The sequence below is a fragment of the Melitaea cinxia genome, chromosome 20 (assembly GCF_905220565.1).
Source record: "Melitaea cinxia chromosome 20, ilMelCinx1.1, whole genome shotgun sequence".
Lineage (NCBI taxonomy): Eukaryota > Metazoa > Arthropoda > Insecta > Lepidoptera > Nymphalidae > Melitaea > Melitaea cinxia.
In genome coordinates, this window is record NC_059413.1 from 10,621,875 (window position 1) to 10,645,256 (window position 23,382).

At 33.0% G+C, this 23,382-nt stretch overlaps 2 protein-coding genes across 2 annotated transcripts; one reads left to right on the forward strand and one right to left on the reverse strand.

Moving 5' to 3' along the window:
• Positions 1–8,118: 8,118 nt before the first annotated feature.
• Positions 8,119–9,308, forward strand: LOC123663255 (aquaporin-like). Its single transcript, XM_045597944.1, has one exon. The coding sequence runs from the start codon at positions 8,119–8,121 to the stop codon at positions 8,929–8,931; it is 813 nt and encodes a 270-aa protein (XP_045453900.1). The 3' UTR covers positions 8,932–9,308.
• Positions 9,309–11,672: 2,364 nt separating this feature from the next.
• On the reverse strand, positions 11,673–18,326 carry LOC123663256 (esterase FE4-like). The gene is made up of 4 exons (XM_045597945.1): positions 18,296–18,326; positions 14,331–14,473; positions 12,444–13,696; positions 11,673–11,853 (listed from the first exon to the last, which is right to left on the reverse strand). Exons 1-4 carry the CDS (start codon positions 18,324–18,326, stop codon positions 11,673–11,675), a joined length of 1,608 nt encoding a protein of 535 aa, XP_045453901.1.
• Between the last annotated feature and the right edge of the window lie 5,056 nt (positions 18,327–23,382).

A 23,382-nucleotide genomic window follows, 5' to 3' on the forward strand; every position in this document is an offset into this window, starting at 1 on the left:
CAAATGATTGTTATGTACGGAGATTGAACCCGCAACCGCCAGCGCAGCAGCCACAAACCAGTGCTATGGCCGTTGTGCCAATGCGTCGTCAAGTGAGTGTAGATCAGATTTTGTTGCAAGCTGTTAAGTATTTATTTTGAATAAAAAGTAACAAAAATATATATGATAACTCGACAATATAGCTTTTCGGTTCCAAAACCAAGTAATGGTGGTTATTTAAACTATACACATCAGCTACTACTGCAAAGTGTTACCCTAAAAACAGAGTGTTTTTACTTTACACTTATATACACTTTATAACAAAATATAAAAAAAAGTAAATAGATAAATGTTTAAAAATAAATGTATAAATAAATGTTTACCTAAAAGAACAAAGAATCGATGTTGAAAGCTTATTATTTTTAATAATTAACTAAAACGAATTATAATGTAATGTCAAAAAAGTATATTTAAAAAATTAAATCCTCTGCTAGTTGCTACTCTTTTATTTTCCGTTTCTTTACTAACCAATGTCATAGTTTAAATAATAAAAACACAAAGGAATCTCTTTTTTTACATTTTTATAATTATGTCAATAATAAAATATTCGCATTTGTATTATTATAACTAGATAGAGAGAAAATATCTTTAAATTTCATTATCCAGTACTATAAAGGGGTAATAGGATAACAGTCGCCGCTTATCGGATAAAAGTTTAGTACAAAAATGATCAATCAATCTTCATTTTTTCCTTTATTTTTTCCTTTTGTGGTAAATTTTATTTCGTATTCAAACAAGGCCCATTATGCTATAGGCTGTATGCGTTAGATGTGAATCGACCAAGAAAGAATTACATGCTATATTGTTTAGTCACACATGAAACAGTATTGTTACAAAACTAGATAAGAAAAATAAAATATTAGCTGTATTTTTGGATATTAAAAAGGCTTTTGATGCGGTCGCTGATCCTATTCTGCTGGATAAATTGGAGGCTCTGGGTGTTCGTGGTGTGCACCTTAAACTGTTTGAAAGTTACTTGAATGACAGACAGCAAAGACTAAGGGTGAGCAACACTGTTAGTGACGACCTGACAATATGGTGTGCCACGGGGTAGTGTTTTATATCTGACACTGTTTCTAGTATTTATCAATCATCTTTGTGACCTTCAGTTACAATATGGTAAAATTATAACATTTGCAGATGATACTGCGCTTGTGTTTCATGGTGATAGCTGGAAAGATAGTCTGGACATTGCGCAAAAAGGATTCGACGTTGTTAACACCTGGCTCAGAATGAATGCCCTAACTATCAATGTCAATAAAACTAAATGTATACCATTCTTCATAAGAACTTCTGCCTCTAGTATTAACCTTGGCTTAACTGCTCTGTATGCTCTGATAATGAATTTTGTAGCTGTCAAAGGATCTTTGTTGCCAATAGCACTAAGTATCTATGTTTGGTTGGTGATAGTACGCTAAATTTTAACTACCACTTGGACCTGCTACTATCGCGAACTCAGAAATTTATCTTCACCTTTAAGAATCTCCGTAATATTGCTGAAAAAGCGATAATTAAAATGGTGTATCAATCCCTCTGCCAATCCGTTTTAAGCTATTGCATTACGGTCTAGGAAGGTGCTTGTAAAACTAATCTTATAAAACTGGACAGGGCTCAGCGTGCGTTATTATTTTGCCCTACCAAAGATCTTCATCTTTTATCTGACGTACTCAGTGTTCGCCAACTATTTATACTGAACACAGTGTTCAAACAACACTCCATGACTCGCTATGATCCTTTTTTGAATAACAACAAACGATGAAAATATAAAGTCTGCACCTCAGAAACCCGTTGGTCCACCGCTTTCTCAAGGAGGTTTTTTAGTTTTATGGGCTGTCATCTATATAACAAGGTAAACGGGTTGTTCAACATATATCCGCTTACTAAATATGAATGCAAAAAAGCTACAGTTAAATGGCTTAAAGATCCAGACTACAATGGGACTGAGAAGTTGTTACTAGTCCTCAGCTAATACCAAATACTCTAACACGTGTATACATAGGTTCATTACCACACATGCCCATATATACATACACTAAGACCTACATACACTAATACATATATACACTGACACATTCATGCATTAACAGATACATACACTAACCCATACATGCACCATGACATGCACCCACTTAAGTGTGAGTATATTTGTAAAAATTTTACAGATCAAATTGATTTATTTAAATTCCATTCGGTCCGGATGTGGGGGGACTGGCAATCTGTAATACAGGTCTCCTAGTACAGTCGCCAGTCTCTCACACAGATTTTGCTTTGTTATTGTTGAAATTTGTATTTTGTGTCTATTTTGTGTAAGAGAAAAACAAATAAATATTTTATTTTATTTTTATTTTTTTATTAGTATACCAATATTACATGTTTTATAAGTTAACAAAGACCACACATTAACAAAGACCATATTATGTCACATCATCATCATCACAGCAGCCCTTCGCAGTCCACTACTGGACATAGGCCTTCACAAGTTCACGCCATTTTTGGTGGCTCATGTGTATTTCAAAGCCAGCAGTTGGATGGTTATCCCACCATAGGTCGGCTCATTAAGTTCCAAGGTAGTAGTGGAACGTGTTATCTCTTAGCCGCCTCTTACGACACCTACAGGAAGAGAGGGGGTGGCTATATTCTTTGATGCCGTACACGCTAGCGATTTCTGGTGTTACAGGCGTCTATAAGCCACGGTAACCGCTTACCATCAGATGGGCCGTACGCTTGTTTGCCGACGCACTTATATAAAAAAGTGTATTTAGAGTCCTAATTGATAGTTTAAACTCAAACAAATACGTTTTGATGTAAGACGTGATATCGATATCGACAAAAAAGTTGGAAAATACAATTTTTCAATTAATTGTCATTCATGAAAATTTTTTAAAATGTATGCTATATAATATAGACTTGGATCTCACAAGTTTTTGCTGTTGCTTTATCTGGTACTATAATAAATTTCCCGTAGAATATTCAACAAATATTAATCTTTTGAAAATATAACGTAATTAAATTTCTGACTTTGATATAAATTGATTTTTCGTTAATATGATTTCGCTTCGTTTGAGATGAGATCGCTGTTATAACGACAAGGCCGCCTCCTGTGCATCTCTCCCTTTCGTCAACTACTATGTAAATCCTATTGGGTGTGCAATAGTATGTACAAATAAAATAATTAATAATAAAATGATTCTCTCACAAATTTGATGTTAAATATATTTGTGATATAGTGCTATTTGCAGATGACACATCTCTTGTATTTAAAGTTGATAAGAAAAAAGTAAATTATGATGACGTTAACACTTCTTTGTCGCAAATTCAAGATTGGTTTAAAATAAACAACTTGGTTTTGAACGCCAAAATAACCAAGTGCGTTATGTTTTCGTTACCTAATGTTAAGCATCCAAATGGACGCCACGTTGGCGCATAGTAGGGAATATATACGGCAACCTGCATTGGAGCAGCGTGGTGGATTAAGCTCTAATCCTTCTCCTACATGGAGAAAAAGGCCTATGCCCAGTAGTGGGATATTACAGGCTGAAGCGTAAGCATCCAAATTACAATTTTATAATAAATAACGAGAGGCTTATTGTCAATGATACTACAGTTTTCTTAGGGATACATTTGGACTCAAAACTTCAGTGGAATTGTCATTTGTCATCCTTGGATGGTAGACTCAGCTCCGCAGCATTCGCAGTTAGAAAAGTACGACAACTGACCGCCGTTGCAACTGCACGGTTAATATATTTTAGCTTATTCTATAGCGTTATGTCTTACGGCCTGTTACTGTGGGGTAATGCCGCAGATATTGAGACTGTATTAATCTTACAAAAAAGGGCTATTCGCGGCATTTACGATCTTTTCCAAAATATGGATGGATGTTTTCCAAAAGGTTGACATATTAATAATTGCGTCGCAGTATATTTATAACAATATTATTTATATTCACCAGAATATTCATTGTTTTGAAATAAATAGTAATAATCGCATTGTAAACACGAGAAGGAATAACAAAATTGTAACTCTAAGTTTCCAACTGCGAAAAGTAAACGTCTCCTTTCTGGGTTATGATATTTGCATGTATAATAAAATGCCACAAACAATTTTGGAAGTGTCTCAACATAAATTTACAGTTTATATTAAAAAAAATTAACAACTAAAGCTAATAAGATTCGGTGCAGGATTACATAGTTGATGAAGATGTGTGGACTTAGTGACGCTGTATTTTATGCAACATGTTACTAATTTTGTACTAAAACACAGTTTATATATTATTTTTCAAAAGAGTGACTGCGGAGTTTCTTGCCGATTCTTCACTGCTGAGTCTGAAAATAATTATTTATTTTTAAAGTTTTAATTTGTTAAAATATGACAATTCGATAGTGCTCTTTGAGCCTGTTTGAATAAAGCTGTTTTTGATTTTGATTTTGATTGGTTTTGGGTTTATTAAAATAGCTGTGTGGCTACGGTATTAAATAATATAGCCACACCCTCTCTTCCCGTGAGTGTCGTAAGAGGCGACTAAGGGTTAGCACAGTTCCACCTTGGAACTCATAAAGCCGACCGATGACGGGATAACCATCCAACTGCTGGTTTTGAAATACAGAGGCCGAAGACGGACAGCAGCGTCTTCGGTGCGACAAGCCAGCCCTGTGGTCACCAACCCGCCTGCCCAGCGTGGTGACTATGGGCAACACACATGAGTTCACTCCATTTTCGGCGCGAATTTGTGGAGGCCTATGTCTAGCAGTGGACTGCGATAGGCTTCAGCCTGTTGATGATGATGTATTAAAATAACTTTATTATAATAAACTGACTCGCTCTATTTTTTATCCAAACATCCTACAATAAATCTTGATAAATGAAACGATAATCATAAAAATCTGCGTGTCACTCTCTACATAATTTTGGCGAAACGTACTTTGGCGTGTAAATAAAAGGTATTAAATATAAAAATTTAATTTTTAATGCTGATAACATTTTGAACTTTACCGTTTGAGATCTGCTTATAAAACGTCATTTGTTTAAACAGAACAGGGATTAAGAAAATTTATTAGTAATGATGTTGAGGTATTAATTGATTACGGAACCATAATTTTTTTTAAGCTTTGTCTATATGTTGAACGTTTTATTTAATAATTGTATTTGCTCGCAAACGAAAAAAACCGACTTCAATTAAATCGACAAGTAATACAACGTAGGAAGACGAAAATATATTCAAGTAAATACGCGTTATCAAAGATTTCTCAAAAAGTTGTTATTAGATCTCGATGAAATTTAAATATGACCACATGATAAACATCAGCTTTTGATTAAATTCAAAATCCTCGAAATCGGTACACCCAATAAAAAGTTATGCGGTATAATACAACGTAGGTCGACGAAAAAATAGTCAAGTAAAAACGCATTATTAGATATAACTCGGAAAGTTGTTGTTAGATCTCAAATAAATTTAAGTGGGACCAATGACACACATCACCTTTCGATTAAAAAAAAATTGTCGAAATCGATCCACCCAGTCAAAAGTTCTGAAATAACATACATAAAAAAATACAGTCGAATTGAGAACCTCCTCCTTTTTTTGAAGTCGGTTAAAAACACTAATTATTTACACTGACCAGTATATTATGATATTGCACAAAGCAATATTGATATAATTTAGAAAGAAAAAAATATTTTAAGAACTTTTCTTTAAACCTACTATTTCTAAAGTAGCGGTAGTGTACATTAAGGTATTGAAACATCGTATTACTGTTTAGTGGCTTCTTCAACGAGGAGGATATTGAACTTAGTAGGTCTCTCTTATGAGGTCTCTCTTATGATGATATTGAACTTAGTAGGTCTCGCTACTTCAATGTCACTTTATCCTTTATACCTATTAATTATGAGTTAGCGTATTCATATTTCTTACATTTTTTAATTTTATCGCTATTTTTCTTTACTCCTAAGCACGGAAGAGGCAATAATACGTTACATACATCAACGATTTGATAATAATGTTGTTAAGAAATAATATACTAGCATTAAATTGATTATATATTTGATTACATTAAGATAAGGAGGTTCGTCACCATTTTGTTTTCTATTAATAGAGTTCATACCTAACAACACACGTGAATGATGTTACAGTAGCCGCACAAACATCCTTAAATACATAAAGATAAGATCTGATAATATATACATACTGAAGCAAAAACAGCTTCATTTTAAAAAAAAAGCCTGATGCCAGCATAACTGACGTCACACAGGGTTTGCGCAGCTAAAATAAAGGCGCCTATACATGGATAAGAGCAGCCTTTCGCAGTACACTACTGGACATAGGCCTCCATAACTTCACGCCAAAAATGGCGTGAACTTCATGTGTTTTGACTATAGTCACCACGCTGGGCAGAGTTGGATGGTTATCCCGCCATCGGTCGGCTTTTTAAGTTCCACGGTAGTAGTGGAACTGTGTTATCCCTTAGTCGCCTCTTACGACACCCACGGGAAAAGAGGGGGTGGCTATATTCTTTGATGCCGTAACCACACAGCATTTACAACTTAACAACTGAATATTTACAGATAGTTAGGGTACAAATCATGTCCTTGTGGAATGGTGCCAAGAGTGCTGGCAGCGTTCCCCCGTTGAATCGCTATGCCAATTCTCCGGGCAAAAAAAAACAAAGACGGCTACTCTTGTCACCAGTGCGTTAGAGGCAATAAAGCGAGGAGTACTTTAAAAAAATAATTTTGATACTCCAAGGTCAAGTGTTTTGATTGCAAACGGCACAAATACGTAATTTGGAATTAGTGACGAATATTTGTGCCGTTTACATTTCAGCTTTTTTCGCAGCGGCTCCAGCTTTCAAGACTGTGTGTCCAACGCGGGTTACGTCCCAGAAAAGTACCCGTCCCATTTCCCAGGAAACCAACATCAATCCATCAGGCCTCTTGCCATCATCGCGACTAATTCCAGTAGACTCGATGATTCACGTACAAAAAACATCGATTGGTTCACTCATTAAGACGCGTGCTACGTTGAAGGTATTCGCTAAGTGAACTGAGCGTACATGTAACTACAGCGTAATGTGAAACTAACTTTGTGTTGATTACGCCGAACGAACCGTGGACGAATAACATCATCACATCATCACAGCAGCCTTTCGCAGTCCAATACTGGACATAGGCCTCCACAAGATCACGTGCGGGCGAGAACTCATATGTTTTGCCCATAGTCACCACGCTGGGCAGGCGGGTTCGTGACCGCAGGGCTGGCTTTGTGGCACCGAAGACGCTGCTGCCCGTCTTCGGCCTGTGTATTTCAAAGCCAGCAGTTGGATGGTTATCCCACCATTGGTCGGCTTTTTAAATTCCAAGGTAGTAGACGAATAATAACTCAGTAAAATTTTTGGGTAGTCGTTTGTTAAAGATACAAACTCTATAGATGATTTCCGTTTGCCACAAGTTTACATTTACTTATTTTCTTTTTATAAATCAAAAAGTTTTAATCCAATAACCTAAATGATTTAAATTTAAAACAAAATAATTTTGTCATCTCATTTGATTACAGTTTAATACACTCATATATATATATATATATATATATATATATATATATATATATTGTAAAAATAAGTTTCTTATTATCCAAAGTATATAACAAGTATTTAAATATGACATTAATTTATTTATTATAGTCAGATGCATAAATACTAACATCAAATTAAAATCTTGTAATTCAAGTACAACAAAACTAATTATGGTATAATTTTTCGTAATAATCTTATATAATAAGTAATGTTTTATTACAATTCATTTATTCATGTTAACGATGACAATGTAGTCGACGGGAGTTGAATCTTTAATCAACTTGTTTGCTTAAAAGATGGCACGTTGATAACAGTTGCGTGATAGTATAATAAGCGTACCATAAATACTGATCAATTAGCGCTCAAGTACATAAAACGAAACACACCTAAGTGCAAGGTACTATAGTGTGTTATGCAGTCTGATTAAATTATTTTTAATAGCTGAGTGTAAAAGAAAAGTGAGCAGATACATAATAATACTAATACATAATAATATATTATAAAACTATAAAAAATGGCTGAAAATAGCCCAATTATTGTTGTGACTGAAAAAAAAGACGTGAAAGAATTTAAGATACAACGACCCCAAAAGAATACATCGTGGTGGACAAATCACTGGAGAGCAATTCTTGGTGAACTTATTGTAACCGCATTATTAATATTTTTCGGATGTTTAGGCTGCGTACCTATCGAAGGATTACCAGTGACACCTCTATATAGCCCGGCAGGATTTGGTCTTATCACTTTATTATTGGTTCAAAGTTTTGCACATATTTCTGGATCACACATGAACCCTTGCGTAACGTTGGGTGCCATGATTTTGAATAAGATTCCTATTCCACTTGGGATAGCATATATTATCGTGCAGATTTGTGGTGCCATCTTAGGATATGGTATATTAGTTGGACTATCACCAACAGACGTAGTTACAGATGGTGTTTGTGCCAACCACCCGCATTTAAAACATTCGATATACCAAACTTTAGGTGCTGAAATAATATTTACAGGAACGCTTATGCTTATCGTATGTGCTTTATGGGATCCAGTCAATGAAGAGAAAAACGAAACTGTTCCAATCAAGTTCGGTCTTGCTTTGTCTGGCTTAGCGATATGTAGTGGTCCTTTGGCAGGGGTTAGTATGAACCCAGCAAGGTCGTTTGGACCGGCAGTTTGGACTGGTATTTGGACTGCCCATTGGGTATATTGGGTTGGTCCTACACTCGGAATAGCATTATCTGCTTGGTTCTACAAATTGGTATGGCTTAAGAAGAAAAATGTCAAAGAGCAACCGTTACAGGCTTGGACAAATGACAGTAACGAGCTCTAGATTACGTTTTATCAAACAGATAAGGTATTGTGATAGACATTTGGTATTTTTTTTAATTAGGTTTTTTTAAGACTGCGTGTGTCCGAATATGTGTCCGAATTTTAATTTAGTGGGTAGCACAGATCTGTTTTTTTTTTACTTGTGTTTTGTTTTTTAAAATATTAATTGTGTTGTATAATACCAAAAATGTTACAGCTATTGTTGATTATTTCCTGCTAGGTAGCCTAAGTACCCTAGTTACTATAATGTTACACATAGGCTTAAAGTTATTTATTTGGACTAACAATAGACAATCCTCATCATTTGTTGCACTAAGAATTAAAATCGTTGTTGACTGTTAGTGATACAAAAACTCACATTAAATACATAATATCTCAGTATTAATTTTATTTTTATCCCCCATTCCTTTACATTTATCTATCTATTCTATTTTATACATTTTATATTTAATCAAAAAGAACAAGAACAAGGTAATCTAATCGAAACCTGTCATTTCTAATTTGGTGTCAACAAAATAAGCTAATTAGGCTGATGTGCCATCGCGTTATGTATTTCCTGTTCATATTAGATGAGGTTATTAAATAAATTAATTAAACATAATTTTTTAAGTTTAAATTATTTTAATAAACATTTTCTATTTTATATCAAAATACCCAGAAATTATCTAGAGAAATTATTTACTTTGCAAATACTGATACGTATTTACACGGTGCTGTTATCACCGTTATAATAATTTTCACAATTATATTACGTTATTTCTTTAAGTAAATTGGTATTCTTAAATCTCGAGGCTTAAAAAAATTAGTGTAACCTTATTTTATATTTGCATTGGTAGGAGAACTGGCTTACAATGTAGATATAATGCTTAAATGCTGTTACTTTTACGAGGAAATGTCAAACCTTGGTTTGTAAATCATTTACGAACATTAAATGTTTAACTGTATTCAAAAAAGTAGGTTCTATGATCACGCTCTGATCTGATCTGACCATTTGGTGAACTTAGAAACTGTTGAGTTATCTAATGTTTACGCGAATTTCACTCAATAACAATTTTTTGACCTTCCGTCCTCCCGTGACCATGGTTGCTGTATAGTATCCGAAACGTCGGGTATTTAAAAATCTTAATAAACCGCGATAAATCTGAAAAAGTTTCATTATAACTCTTGAGTCAGTTCTGAAAAAAAAAATTTAAGTAATTTAAAAAATAGGTTTTTTTGTTGAGAAAAAGAAAATAAAAAAAATATTCATTCAATGGGAATAAGTCCCATACTAACCAGGCAATACATAGGTTAATTTTAACGAAAAAAAAAAAAACGTAACAGCCATAATATCGTGTAATACACGCAAGTGAAGTAGCGAGCGGACAGACAGTTTAAATGAATTTAAAATCTAAACTGAAGTATATTGATAGTCAAAGGATTTTAATCAAAGAAGATGAAGATGGTGAATGAGAAATGATATAGATTTGTGAATTTTGTCACCCTACAGTCCTTGCAGGGGATGTAGCTAAATGAATTTACAATGGTTGAGTAGCGTTTTGAAAACCTATAAAAGGGTAGCTGTTAGGTTTCTTGCTGGATATTCTTAACCTAATCATCACTGCAAATTACTTTAGTTACAAATGAAATATAATTATCAAATAAAGACAAATTTTTGAAGAATGAAATAATTTCGTTAGAAGAGTTAGTAATCGCTTTCTACTAAAATATTTGTCTTTAAATTTCGTTAATGGTCAATGAATTGAGATTGATTGATTTGAATACATATTCATTTTTACGGTGTCTAGTAATTTATTACAATTATGGACTAAAATATGCAAATATATACACACTGTTATAGAGATAACAAAATCAAATCCTTTGTTTATTTTTCTTTCCAATCGTCTGTCTAGACATTTTTGCAAACTAGATAATATAATTAAAATTAAAATAATATACATAGTTACAGTTCATAATTTAAGAACTTAATATTTACATATAGTTTTGGTACAAATCATGTCCACGTGGAATGGTGCCAAGATTGCTGGCAGTCTTCACAATAGTCATATAAATTTGAGTGTTACAAATTAGCTCTTCTTGAAATTTGTACTTTAAAATAAATTTTAACAGAGTGTAGTCGAAGTGTCGACATCAGTTACGCAGGTACAGCAAGATGAAACGTAGATACTAAGACACGGGTACGCCCAAAAGATGAGGATGCGATGACACGTCGAAACGATGAACGGACAACAAAGAATGCAATAAAATAGGGACTTTTCATAGTATATTTTATGATTAATATTATATATACAGTTATATTATATTATTATAATACATACAGTCTCGACTTATCGCGATAATTTAACGATTTTTGTTTGATAATATTGTTACGGTTATTTGTTAAGATCTTACCTAACTATATAATAATTCTTCATAAAATTACATTACACTAAGTAAGTATTTGACATCATAGGTTAACCAGACAGTATATAGTCTAATTGGTGTTACAAGATAGATTTTACAAATATCCGTAACCCATCCGCAGTGCTATGGAGGTCAAGTAAAACTGTTGACGCTGATAGCCTTCAAAAAGAAAACAATTTTACTTTTCTTGGTAAGGGGTTTTATTATTCTAGTCAATTAGACACTTACTAGCCCTATAGCAAACTATAATATGCTTAACTCTTGTAACATGACATAAAATATGCTAAATAAAAAGCAATTGTCATTGAACTTTAAATAAATATAATAAAAATAAATGACTTATTTCGATGTAAGTTGTGGTCCTTTATAATACTTGTCATAAATTTTATCCCAGAAGTGAGCACGCTGCTCAAGATACTCAGATTTTAATGTTGAATTTAAATTTAAATACATGTAAGGAGATCGATTTTCATTGATAGGTTTCCAATCTGGATGAGAAGATTCTTTAGGTACTGGCGCTCTGAAAAAAGGAAAGTAATAAAACCTTTTTAGTTTCTATTTACCTTTTTTTTTATATAAGTACGTATGTATACGTACGTAAGTATATCCACGGGCAACCCATGTCCTTTTTTATTTCTAAAACATGCAACTTTTTTAAAATCAAGGTAGACGTTATTCAGCAACATCACTGTTCAAGTTAGACTAAGTTAATGTCTCCAAAAGAGACGTAAGTCCACCGACCGGTTCTTATCCTAACGTATAGTATAATTTAGCTATATTTTTTTTTGTATTTTTTTTTCTTTTCTTAATTTTTTTTTGTTAAAGTTATTTTTTTATATATAACGATATCTTCCATTATCTAACGAACAACACTTTTATTTACTGTTACAATATATAGATATAACAGTTAAAAAAATTATTCAGAATCTAACATAGTTAAATAAACATATAACAAGTCCTAGGGGCGGCCAACGGAAGTCCAACAGTTGCGATAGCCAAAAGTTTAGTGAAACATATTGAGCACATACTTTGTGAAAAAAAATTGTAACATCACACAATCACAACCTAGATAGTGTTGATAATAAATATAAAATATTTTATTCAACTTACCCTGTTGTAATAAAATTCAACCATATGTCTCTTAAAATAGTCTTCATTTGTTTAACTTCTTCAGATAAATGTTGTTCGTCTGATATATCATCCAATACAGTAAGAGTTTGAGCACAATGACTTGCCCCACGTACATTTGTGTAAGGAATATACTCTTCATTATCATCAACAAAACTGTATTCATACAAATATACTTTATCATTACCAGCTTCTACTAATAATTTTGCGGCTCTTGCTATACCGTATGAAAACATTGTATCTGTGAAGTAGTCGACGTAACTTAAGATATTTTTTTCGCTAACAGGCTCAAGTCCAAAGTAGAACTGTTTCACTTCCTGTGCCACTTGTTCCTTTTCTTCTTCACTTGAAAAGCCCAAATCTTGTGGGAGAAAATCAGAAAAATTTTCGTTCATCCTATCCTTCCATACGTCAAAGTCACTAATTCGATATTTGCCTTCTCTGTCAGTATTACCGTACAAAATCGGAAGCTTTGGAAAGTTACCACTTTTTAAAGTATCAAATAAATTTTCAGCTATGATAGTGTTATTACTTACATCGTGTTCAATACATGGTGAAACTATAGTGGCACTATTAGTCATACCATCAAAGTCTACACTTATTAGTTCTGCATACGATTTAGTTTTAAAAAATGCTTCTAAATCCTTAAGATCATCGCCACCATTAAAATTAAGTTGACTAGCTATGTTTCTTGCATTTTGTAATGGATCTATTTGTAACGTTATAGCTGCTACACCAGCTGCACTTTCAGAAATAACTTTATGAAACAAACCTTTAGTAATAGGTGATAGCACCATAATATCAACAGATGATGCACCCGCGCTGTAACCATCTATAGTAACGTCGTTTGGATTCCCTCCAAAGAAGGCAATATTACTTTGAACCCATCGTAGAAGCGCTAACTGATCCTTTAAACCAGCATTACCTGGTATATCCTCTGTGCCCAAACAAAGAAAACCCTGCACTCCAAGTCGATAGTTAAAATCTATAGCTATTATTTTTTTACTTTTTACCAAATTAATTGGCGTTCTAAATGATCCATATCCACTAAAGAATGCGCCTCCATGAAAATATATTAAAACAGGGAGATTCAATTCCACTGTATCGGGTACATAAATATTAGCAATAAGACAGTTTTCCTGCATTTTCATTTCATTGCTGTTTGGTTGTGGACAAATAACATTATTTTCAATTGCTTGAAACGGTTCATCCCATGTTGGTGGCGGAAGAGGTGCCTAGGATTAAAAATATTGTTTCTATTAACAGCATATAACAGTTATTTAATAATAACACTGTAGGTCTAATTTTATAATACCTGGGTGACCGAGCTTAGCTCGGTATTTTTAGTAAATCGTGTTTTTTCGAAGTCTTATTTAAATACGAATTACATATTGATAAAATATGAACAATATTTTCCGATTTTGCCAACATAATAATAAAAAATATGAACTCGTTATTTGAATAAAAATCATGAGTGCAATTAGAAAAAACAAGAAAAAATAATAATCGATCTGGAGACGTGGGGATTTGAACTGTGGTCTTCTCGGTCGATCCCGACCGGCCAATTTCCCACCCGAGCATTCCAACTTTACTGACAGTTGCGAAATTTACCTTCGTATTCTAATAATATTGTAGCCATTATTTCATTGCCTAAAAACAGGGATAAAACGAAATTTCCGAAAAAATTTTTCTAGCTATATCAATTTATCGCCCCCGAAATCTCCTGCATAGTAAGTTTCATGAAAATCATTGAAGCCGTTCCGAGATTCAGATTATATATATATATATATATATATACAAGAATTGCTCGTTTAATAGTATTAGATTAAAGAAAACCAAATTAAGTAATAAAGTATTTCGTTCACTTACTTTAAATTTATTAGGTCCTGTAGGTACTGTTGCATATGGTATTCCATTAAATACGTACACGTCATCTTTAGGTAGCTTGTATCCTATTACGGGACCTTGTAATGTATTTACTAGGCGTGATTCTAGATCCCCTTTTCCTACCTCTAAGAAAATTATTAAAAATAATATTTGAAACATTATATAACCCTTACTAACAATCTAGTATTTATTTTTATCAATTTAAATTTGAAATTTTTATATTGACTCGAATTTGACTTCACCCGTACGTCCTCACTACAAGTACTTTGCTTAAGATGTCAGATTTTATATGTTAAATTATCCAAATAATCTTATGATAACAAAAGATATTATGACACGATAGTGTTTGGATATGACAAAAACTCATACTTGGTTGTGTTTTTTCCTTTGATATGAAAAACCAAAATTTAAAATCAATAAAATTATATTAGATAAATTATTTATAAAATAAATTAAAAAGGAAGACAGATTTTGTAGTGTCACGTTGTAACTGAAAAATAAAATTTTGAAATATCCTTAAAAACTGCAAAAAAGTTGTTAGTAATAGTTATAATATTTTTAAGATGTGTCGTGTATACTAGGTATACTAAGTTTGTATTATAAAACTTAAAACAATCTACTTTTTTTATATAACTAGGTCGGCAAACAAGCGTACGGCTCATCGGATAATAAGCAATTACCTTAGCTTATAGACGTCTGCAACACCAGAAGCATCGCAAGCGCGTTGACGAACCCTATCTCGAATTCCCCCGGGAGCCCTGGTCACCTTACTCACCAACAGGACCACAAAACTGCATAAAAACAGTGTTATTTAGCTGTGATCTTCTGTAAGATCGAGGTACTACCCCAGTCGGGCTGCTCCATATTTTGAGCAGGAAATTTCCCGCTGCCCTACCTTAGTTATATACCAACATATTTAAAATTAAAGCATTCTGACTATTCCAGTCAGAATACTGTCAAAGCTCAAACTAAACCACATATGATAGACATATGAACTTTTGACACGATATTGATTTTATACTCTCAGCGTCATTTAAACAAGTATTTTTCGAAATTCATTCCTTAAAGGACATACTTTAATATTTACTTTAATATATTTATTTATTTTTGTTTATTTACAAAGCATTACACAGAAAATAACAATTAGTGGGGTATCTGGGCGATTTGACTTCAGACTTTTGTTACACTGAATAAGTTTAACTGGTTGACGTGGTTTTTTCTTTTTTTTTTACTATAAAGTGAAAGTTCACCCAACATTTTTGTGCTTTTGATTTTTCTATTATTTAAATATAAAAAAAAAAAACTATAGAAAATGAATACTTAAGCATTTAATTTTATTTAAAATATTTTTTTCGTATTTATACGTTGAATTATACCTAAATAGACATAAAAATAGACATAAAATAATATTTTCTTAAATTTTGGAGCGTGTGATGATTCATAACGACCTTGGGCAGGTAGTAGAACGTGGATATAACGGCAACGGCAGCTGCTCCAAAACTAAACAAAAAAATTCTAGCTTCTTTTTAGTTATAAATGACACGTATTCCGTACATTTTGTATATCAACACTTCAGCCTATTGCAGTCCATTGCTGGACCTTCCAAGATCGCACCAAAAATTAAGGCGCAAACTGATGTGTTTTGTATACCTATAGTCACCACGCTGAGCAGACGGATTGGACGGACGCAGGGCTGGCTTTATCGCACCGAAGACGCTGCTGCCCGTCTTCGGCCTGTGTATTTGAAAGCCAGCAATTGGATGGTTATCCATTAGACCATAATCTAAATCTATCTCGCCATCGGTCGGCATTATAAGTTCCAAGGTGATGGTGGAACTGTATTATCGCTTAGTCGCCTCTTATGACACCCGCGGGAAAAAAGAGATTGCTATATTAAATTTGTGTTTTTTTTTGTTTATTTCTGACAAAAGTTTTACTAAAAACTTTTTTTCTATTGAATTTCTTTGTAAGATTTTTTCATTTGGTCAGTAATCTCACTAAAAATCTGCAGTTGATTATAAGATCATAATAGTTATAATACCTTAATGATTGTTAGAAAGTAAATTAAATAATAATACATAGATAATAAATAAAGATTAATTCAAGTTAAAGAAAAAAAATTAATAAATTAATCATTAAATGTATTCAATTGTTTTACAGTTTTCTAACAAAAAGATTAAAGATTTTAAGTCATTGAGGTTCAATTTCATTGTAAAAGGAACAAAAAACAAATGTTCTTTAGTCATCACTACCTCCTACAGCTGATGCAGCGTTTGAACACCTTAAAAGAGTACCTTTATCTACAAATCCAGTTATGGTTAGGAAATGTAGACTGAAAATTGGGGCTGGAAGTATTTTAATAACATGCTTATCCCAAAAACAATGAATCAAGCACCAGCACCAGATAAATTATTGCAAATGTTGTTTTGTAGCTGAAAAAAGGGTTATAGAGCTGCTCGTGGATGTCAAAATAGTGCCTTATACTTCAGTATAGCATCTTATGCATAATACAATAATGCATGTTACTAAAAATTTCAAATAAAAAACGATGATTTGTATGGGAAGTTATTGTAAACTATTGTGTGTTTGAAACAGGGATTCCAAAATTTTCATACAATTTTTATACAATTTTTATCTGTTTTTATGTGAGCTATCTGAATCCAGATATCTATCTAGGGATGTCGACAGTGCAGCGAAAATAATTGCTTTAATACTCCGCCAATCATTGAAATAAGTGAAGTTGAAGAAGTTACATGGACAAAAATGTAAATTGTTTAAATAAACAAATGATTTCTTGATACGTTTTTTTTTTCTTCCATGTTGATTTATTTATTTCTTTTCCTAATTACTATTTCTATATGAATATATAAAGAAACTTAATTTTGGTGTAGAGAAATGTTCTACAGCCTAATATTATGAGGTATTGTTCATTGCAATTAAACAGTTGCCTTCATTTCAAGATGGCAACTGTTTAATTGCGACACATGGAAACGATATTGCAATTATATCTATTTACAGATCGCCGTCGTATCATAACATTGATTTATTTCTAACATCGTTAAACACAGTTCTTCAAAAGTTGCATTCCTTTAAAAATATTTTTTGACAGGTGATATAAATATTGATATTAAAAAAAACGAATTTATTTAGTGATAGATATCTAACTTTAGCTGCTTATCACGGATTTTTTCTTGGTGGATCTTACGACCCGCGAAGTAAGCGATTCTTGTTTGGATCACTTTTTCATAAGGACCAATTTCTCATCTTTAATTATTGTTCCGCAGGCAAGAATAACTGACCACTTTCCTGTTATGATATCAGTAAATATGAATGTAGATCGTTTCTATAGTACCACGAGTTAACATGCTTAATATTAAAACCTATTTGTTAAAAATTTATACGTATTTTTGCTTTTAATATAAAGCATTTGACACTATTTCTGTGTCGAAATTAATTTTTAAATTGGAGGTATTGGGAGTTAGAGGTAAACAACTAGAGTTGTTTAAAAGCTACCTTTCGGAACGTACATAATGTACACGTGTCGGTAATTATGTTAGTAATTGTCTTCAGGTCGAGTATGGTATTCCACAGGGTAGTATTCCAGATCCTTCTCTGTTTTTGGTTTATATCAATAACCTCTCTTCCTTGCTTTTTTCACAAGGTAAATTGATATCGTATGCTGATGATACTGCATTAGTATTCGTCGGTGATACATGGTCTGATGTTTTTGCAGCTGCGCAGGATAGTTTTGATGTAGTAATTGAATGGCTTTAAAATAACACATTAACAATAAATATTGAAAAGACCAAGTATGTGGTGCATTCGATTCGCAACATAAATGGGCCGGGTGAGGTCTGAAAACTGATATGTCATTCCTGTGGTCGAGGCTCAAACTGCGCTTGCCCTTTTTTTGGGCGAGTCGATTTTGTCAAATATTCAGGTATTACCATAGACTGTTACCTTAACTTTAAACGGCATATTTATGATTTATCAAGTAAAATTCTAAAGTTAAGTTACATTTTTAGAAATCTTCGAGACGTTGTTGAACCGACTGTTTTAAAAAGAATATATTTAGCTTTATGTCAATCTATCATTTCATATTGCATTGTATCTTGGGGTGGAGCATTAAAAACAACGCTAAAATCTCTGACTTTCAAGCCACTTCTTTATCCAACGAATGAAATATATAAATATTTTGAGGTCCTTACAGTTCGACAGTTATTATTACTTCATATTATCTTGAAGCAACATTCAGAGCTATATAAATATGCATCGAAAATATTAAATAATCGTCGAAATTATATAATATTTTCCAACAATCAAAAGTTTCGAACTGCGTTTATTCGTAAATTTTATTGTTACTTAGGACCTTTTATCTATAACAAAACTAATAAAAGTTTGAAAGTTTCTTCTGACAATAGTAAAATATGTAAAACAATTTTTTTTACTATTTTCTGAGCTTATCTTATGATGATACGGAAAATCTCATGTGCACTTAAAATTGCTAAAGTAAAACTACATTATACTGTGTATCATTACTGTGAAAAACTTGCACACACGCACACACACACAAACACGCGCACCCACGCGCACACACACCCGCACACGCGCACACACGCCCACACACGCGCACACACGCACACACACGCGCGCAAATGAGCGCATACGCGCGGACACGCGCGCACGCTCGCATGCACGCACGGACCCTAATTATCAACCTTTTTTTATACCAAATTTTGTGTATGTATTCATAATCCTTGTTTTATTATTGTGTTGTCATCTTTGTACACAGACTAGTATCATTTATATTTTCGCTATCAGAACGCAATGTCTGATTTTGTAACAATAAACTAATTTTTAGGGAAGACACTGTGGCCTGTAACACAGCTTTATTAAGCTAGCATGGGTCGCAGGGCTACTAGCAAAATTATAATCATTTCATTATTTTTTTTTCATCGAGATCACAATTTTTTAATAGGTAATTTTTTTTGTATATATTATAAGCTAAACATTCCACTTTGAATTATAAAATTTCATTCACTGTAACGGAAATCTGACGATTTCTTTTTTTTAACGCCCCAGGCACTCCACTAAATTGTACAGTTATGGAAAAACTCTTCTGGTTCAAAAAATAAATTATTTAGCTTTGTGATATTAGTAGTTCGTACTTATTAGCGAAGTTACTAACCTAATTTGCACTTTACCTCGCTCCGAGTAGCTCTAAAGATCAAACATGTCATATAAGACAATTAAGGTCAAATCGTTTTCCAGCCACGCAGGTTTCTAGGTAACAAAGTCTACGAAATATAGATAGTGCCATATCGATTCTAATTGGGGTTAGAGTTGATCATAAAGCATCGATGATAACACTATGTACTACATCCATTGAAGCATTACATGAAAGAATATAACTATGAATAAGTACAAAAGAGACAATGTACGTTAATAAAATTTAACACAAACTATAAAATACAACAAATGTAGTATTTCGGTTTCCATTATTGAATGAACCGCAAATAATTCAGTCTCAACCGTAATTTCGAAGTCTTAAGCCTAGGAAAGGGGCCATAGGTACATAGGTATACCATCTCATAGTTTATTAATGTTCCCGTTTGGTATAGTACTGTAAACGTATAATTTACTTTATTATCTAAATTAATATATTAGAGTAATAGACTAATTTGTTCGACATGAAATCTTTATATACGTTTCATGACTAATTTTAAACAAGTCTTGCAGCGTAACTTGCTACTACAAACGTGGTCTTTTTCTGAACCCAGACTTAATTCACTTGCAAACAAACCAACCACGCTCTGCTACCATGTTAGAGTAGTGGTATTTTGGATGGCTATTAAATAAGACTATAGTAATAATGGAATATTTATGTGTTGTATTTAAACTTTTTTACAGAGCTTTATCAACTCTCAACAGATGGCGCTATCCGTGAAGATCGAATAATAAATTTACCACAGATTACAACAATTATGATTGCCGATAATTAAAAATTTACTTCATTCTTGTCCTAGTCTTGATATGCTTACCTATTTACTGGGTAATAGGTACTGACATATTATTAGTTTTTTACAATTATTGTGATCTGTGCCTCCTGTGACAAGTGATACAAGTCGAAAATCATCATTTTATAGGAGAGCAAAAACAAGGTTTCAAAAAATTATTGTTTATAAACTAAGTCTTGACGTTAGGTACTGTTTAATCTTGCCGTAACTAACAAATGTGTTTAGTTACTAAGAAAGTATAATAGCATAAATCATAATGTCAAACTAAGTCTCTATTTTAATATACATTTCGGTTATTTTGTTAAATATTTAGTTTTAAATGTAGTTTACGAAAAAACTTTTCAGTTGTGTCTTTTTTACGATATGTGACAAATGTTACTTGTTCACTTAAATTAATTTACACCTATACTCGTAACTTGTCTTTGTGTAACCTCTAGAAGTCTATAATAATGATTCTAATGTAATGTTTCTCAAACAGAACAGATTTTTTTTTATGTCACTAGGTCGGCAAACAAGCGTACGGCTCACCTGATGGTAAGCGATTACCGTAGCTTAGCTTAGCACCAGAAGCATCGCAAGCGCGTTGCCGACCCAATCCCTAGTCCCCCCAGGAGCTCTGGTCACCTTACTCACCAACAGGAACACAATACTGCTTGAAAACAGTATTATTTTGCTGTGATCTTCTGTAAGGTCGAGGTACTACCCCAGTCGGCCTGCTCCATATTTTGAGCAGGAAATTCCTGCTGTGCCCTACCTCAGTTGATTCAGAGATTCCACGATTTTAGGTGTTAATTTTATTATCTGTTAAAGTATGGCCTGTGTTCTTTTTTCATATAAAGTTAATTTTTTTTTTACATACTGGCAAGCATTACAATAACAAATACATACATTTGGACCACAATACGTAAAAATAATATTTAAAGAAATAACAATTTAAAATATAATAGCGGTCTTTTTTTTAATAAATTTAATAAGGTGCTCTAGGACTGCGGTAGTATTTTTCGTAAATTTCGTCCCAGAAGAGGGCACGATCTCCAAGGAAGTGACTCTTCAACGTCATCTCTCTGTCTATATACATGTATGGAGTCCGATTTTGACCAACGGGGGGCCACGCGGGATATGAGGAGCCCTCAGCAACTGGTATCCTGCAGAAATATATTATTTTCGTTACCCTAAGATGTGATAATGTTGTAACATTTACATAAATATTTGTTAAATGCTTCGTTAGTTATGTTTGTTCCTATAAATTAATAGTAACACAGACCTATGAAAAAATTAATTTAAGTTTTTTTTTGTAACAATGTGAAATATTTAAATTTTACCTATTATTTTAAAAATCAAAAATAAAAATAAAACGCATTATCACCGTCAGAAAAGTAATGTAAACAAAACGCGTATTTAATATTTATCATAACTATGAAGTAAGATTAGATTAACATCAGAAAAAAAAATTTGGATTTACCCAAGATTCGCTATTGAAAAGATATTTTAGTGACAATGTGCAAAGTTAAAATTGACTGATGTGACATTCCAAAATTATGAACATACGATTTTGCAACGATTGAATGTGGTCTAAGCTGAATTTACGACAAAACCAACAACTATAATAAACTTTATCATATAGGTTATAATTACACCGGGAGAGGATCATGAATACAGCAATAATATTATTTACACTGAGTATAGAAAACTAAATTTTATTTTAATTTCAATAAATTTGAAGTTTGGAAAACACAGTTTTGGGTTTGTGCACATTACTTTGCAAGCAAATTCAAGTGATTGCATAAGTTTTTAAATTCGATTAAACAAATTGTCTTGAAATGGTCGACCCTAAATACATTCAAACAGTTATGCATTTCCATTTCATAAAATAAATGCTTTTTAGGAAATAAAGTACTTGTGTTTAAAGGAAACCTCGAAAAATCTTACCCGTTAGTATAGAAATTAAGCCACATTTCTATCATGCGCGCTTTTATTTCTTTGTTTGCATCTGACAGCTGATCTTCATTATTCAGGCCCATGACAATGGCTTGTGCACAGTGGCTTGGACCTCTTGTTTCAGTATGTAGAATAAATTCGTCATTTTTATCAGCAAACCCATATTCATATAAATAAACTTGATTATGACCAGCTTCCACGTGCAATTTTACAGCTTTTGCTGTTCCATATCCAAACATAACATCAGTGAAATAATAAACATATTTTAATATATTATTTTCGTTTATTGGTTCTTCGCCGAAGTAGAAACGCTTAATTTTATTTGTGACGAATTCTCTCTCATCTTCTGAATTAAAAGCTAAATCTTCAGGAAGAAAATCGAAAAAATTGTTATTCATCATTGTTTTCCACTCTTCAAAATTTCTAACACGATAGATACCCTCCATTTCAGTAATTCCGATAAGCAAAGGTACTTTAGGGTAATCACCACTGATAATTATGTTTGATGGATAATCATCTAAGAACATTTCTTGACCAATATCACGTTCAACACATGGAGAAAATACTGTGGCAGAATTAGCTTCGTTTCCAAAATCTATAGACAGCAGCTCGTCAAATGGTAAGGTTTTGTAGAAATTTTCTAGAGCTTCTAAGCTAACTACGTCAGTAAAGTTTAACTTTTTTGCAACCATTTTCGCATTTGCTATTGGATCAACTTGTACGCTAAATGAGGCAGTGCTAGAACCGCTCCCAACACTTGCTTTATGGAACAATCCTTTTGCAAGCTTAGAAATCATGACCAAATCAACGGATGAACCTCCAGCACTACACCCACTGATCGTTACGTCGTTTGGATTTCCACCAAAGCTTGCAATGTTTCTTTGTACCCACCTTAGCAAAGCAACTTGGTCTTTCATGCCAGCATTTCCGGGCACATCTGTAGTCCCAAGGCAGAGAAATCCATGAGGCCCAAGACGATAGTTAAAATTAACAAAAATTATTTTTCCGTTCTTTATTAGATTTAGTGGTGACATCATATCACCGTATCCATATTGGTATGCCCCACCATGAATTTCAAC

Excerpts from the sequence above, each read along its gene's own strand:
- LOC123663255 (XM_045597944.1), top strand. The coding sequence starts at position 8,119 with ATGGCTGAAAATAGCCCAATTATTGTTGTGACTGAAAAAAAAGACGTG.
- LOC123663256 (XM_045597945.1), bottom strand. The coding sequence starts at position 18,326 with ATGCCGTTTAAAGTTAAGGTAACAGTCTATG. Across the intron at positions 13,697-14,330 it reads CAGGACCTAATAAATTTAAA|GCACCTCTTCCGCCACCAAC; the intron begins GTAAGTGAACGA and ends TTTTAATCCTAG. Across the intron at positions 11,854-12,443 it reads TTGAATTTTATTACAACAGG|AGCGCCAGTACCTAAAGAAT; the intron begins GTAAGTTGAATA and ends TCCTTTTTTCAG.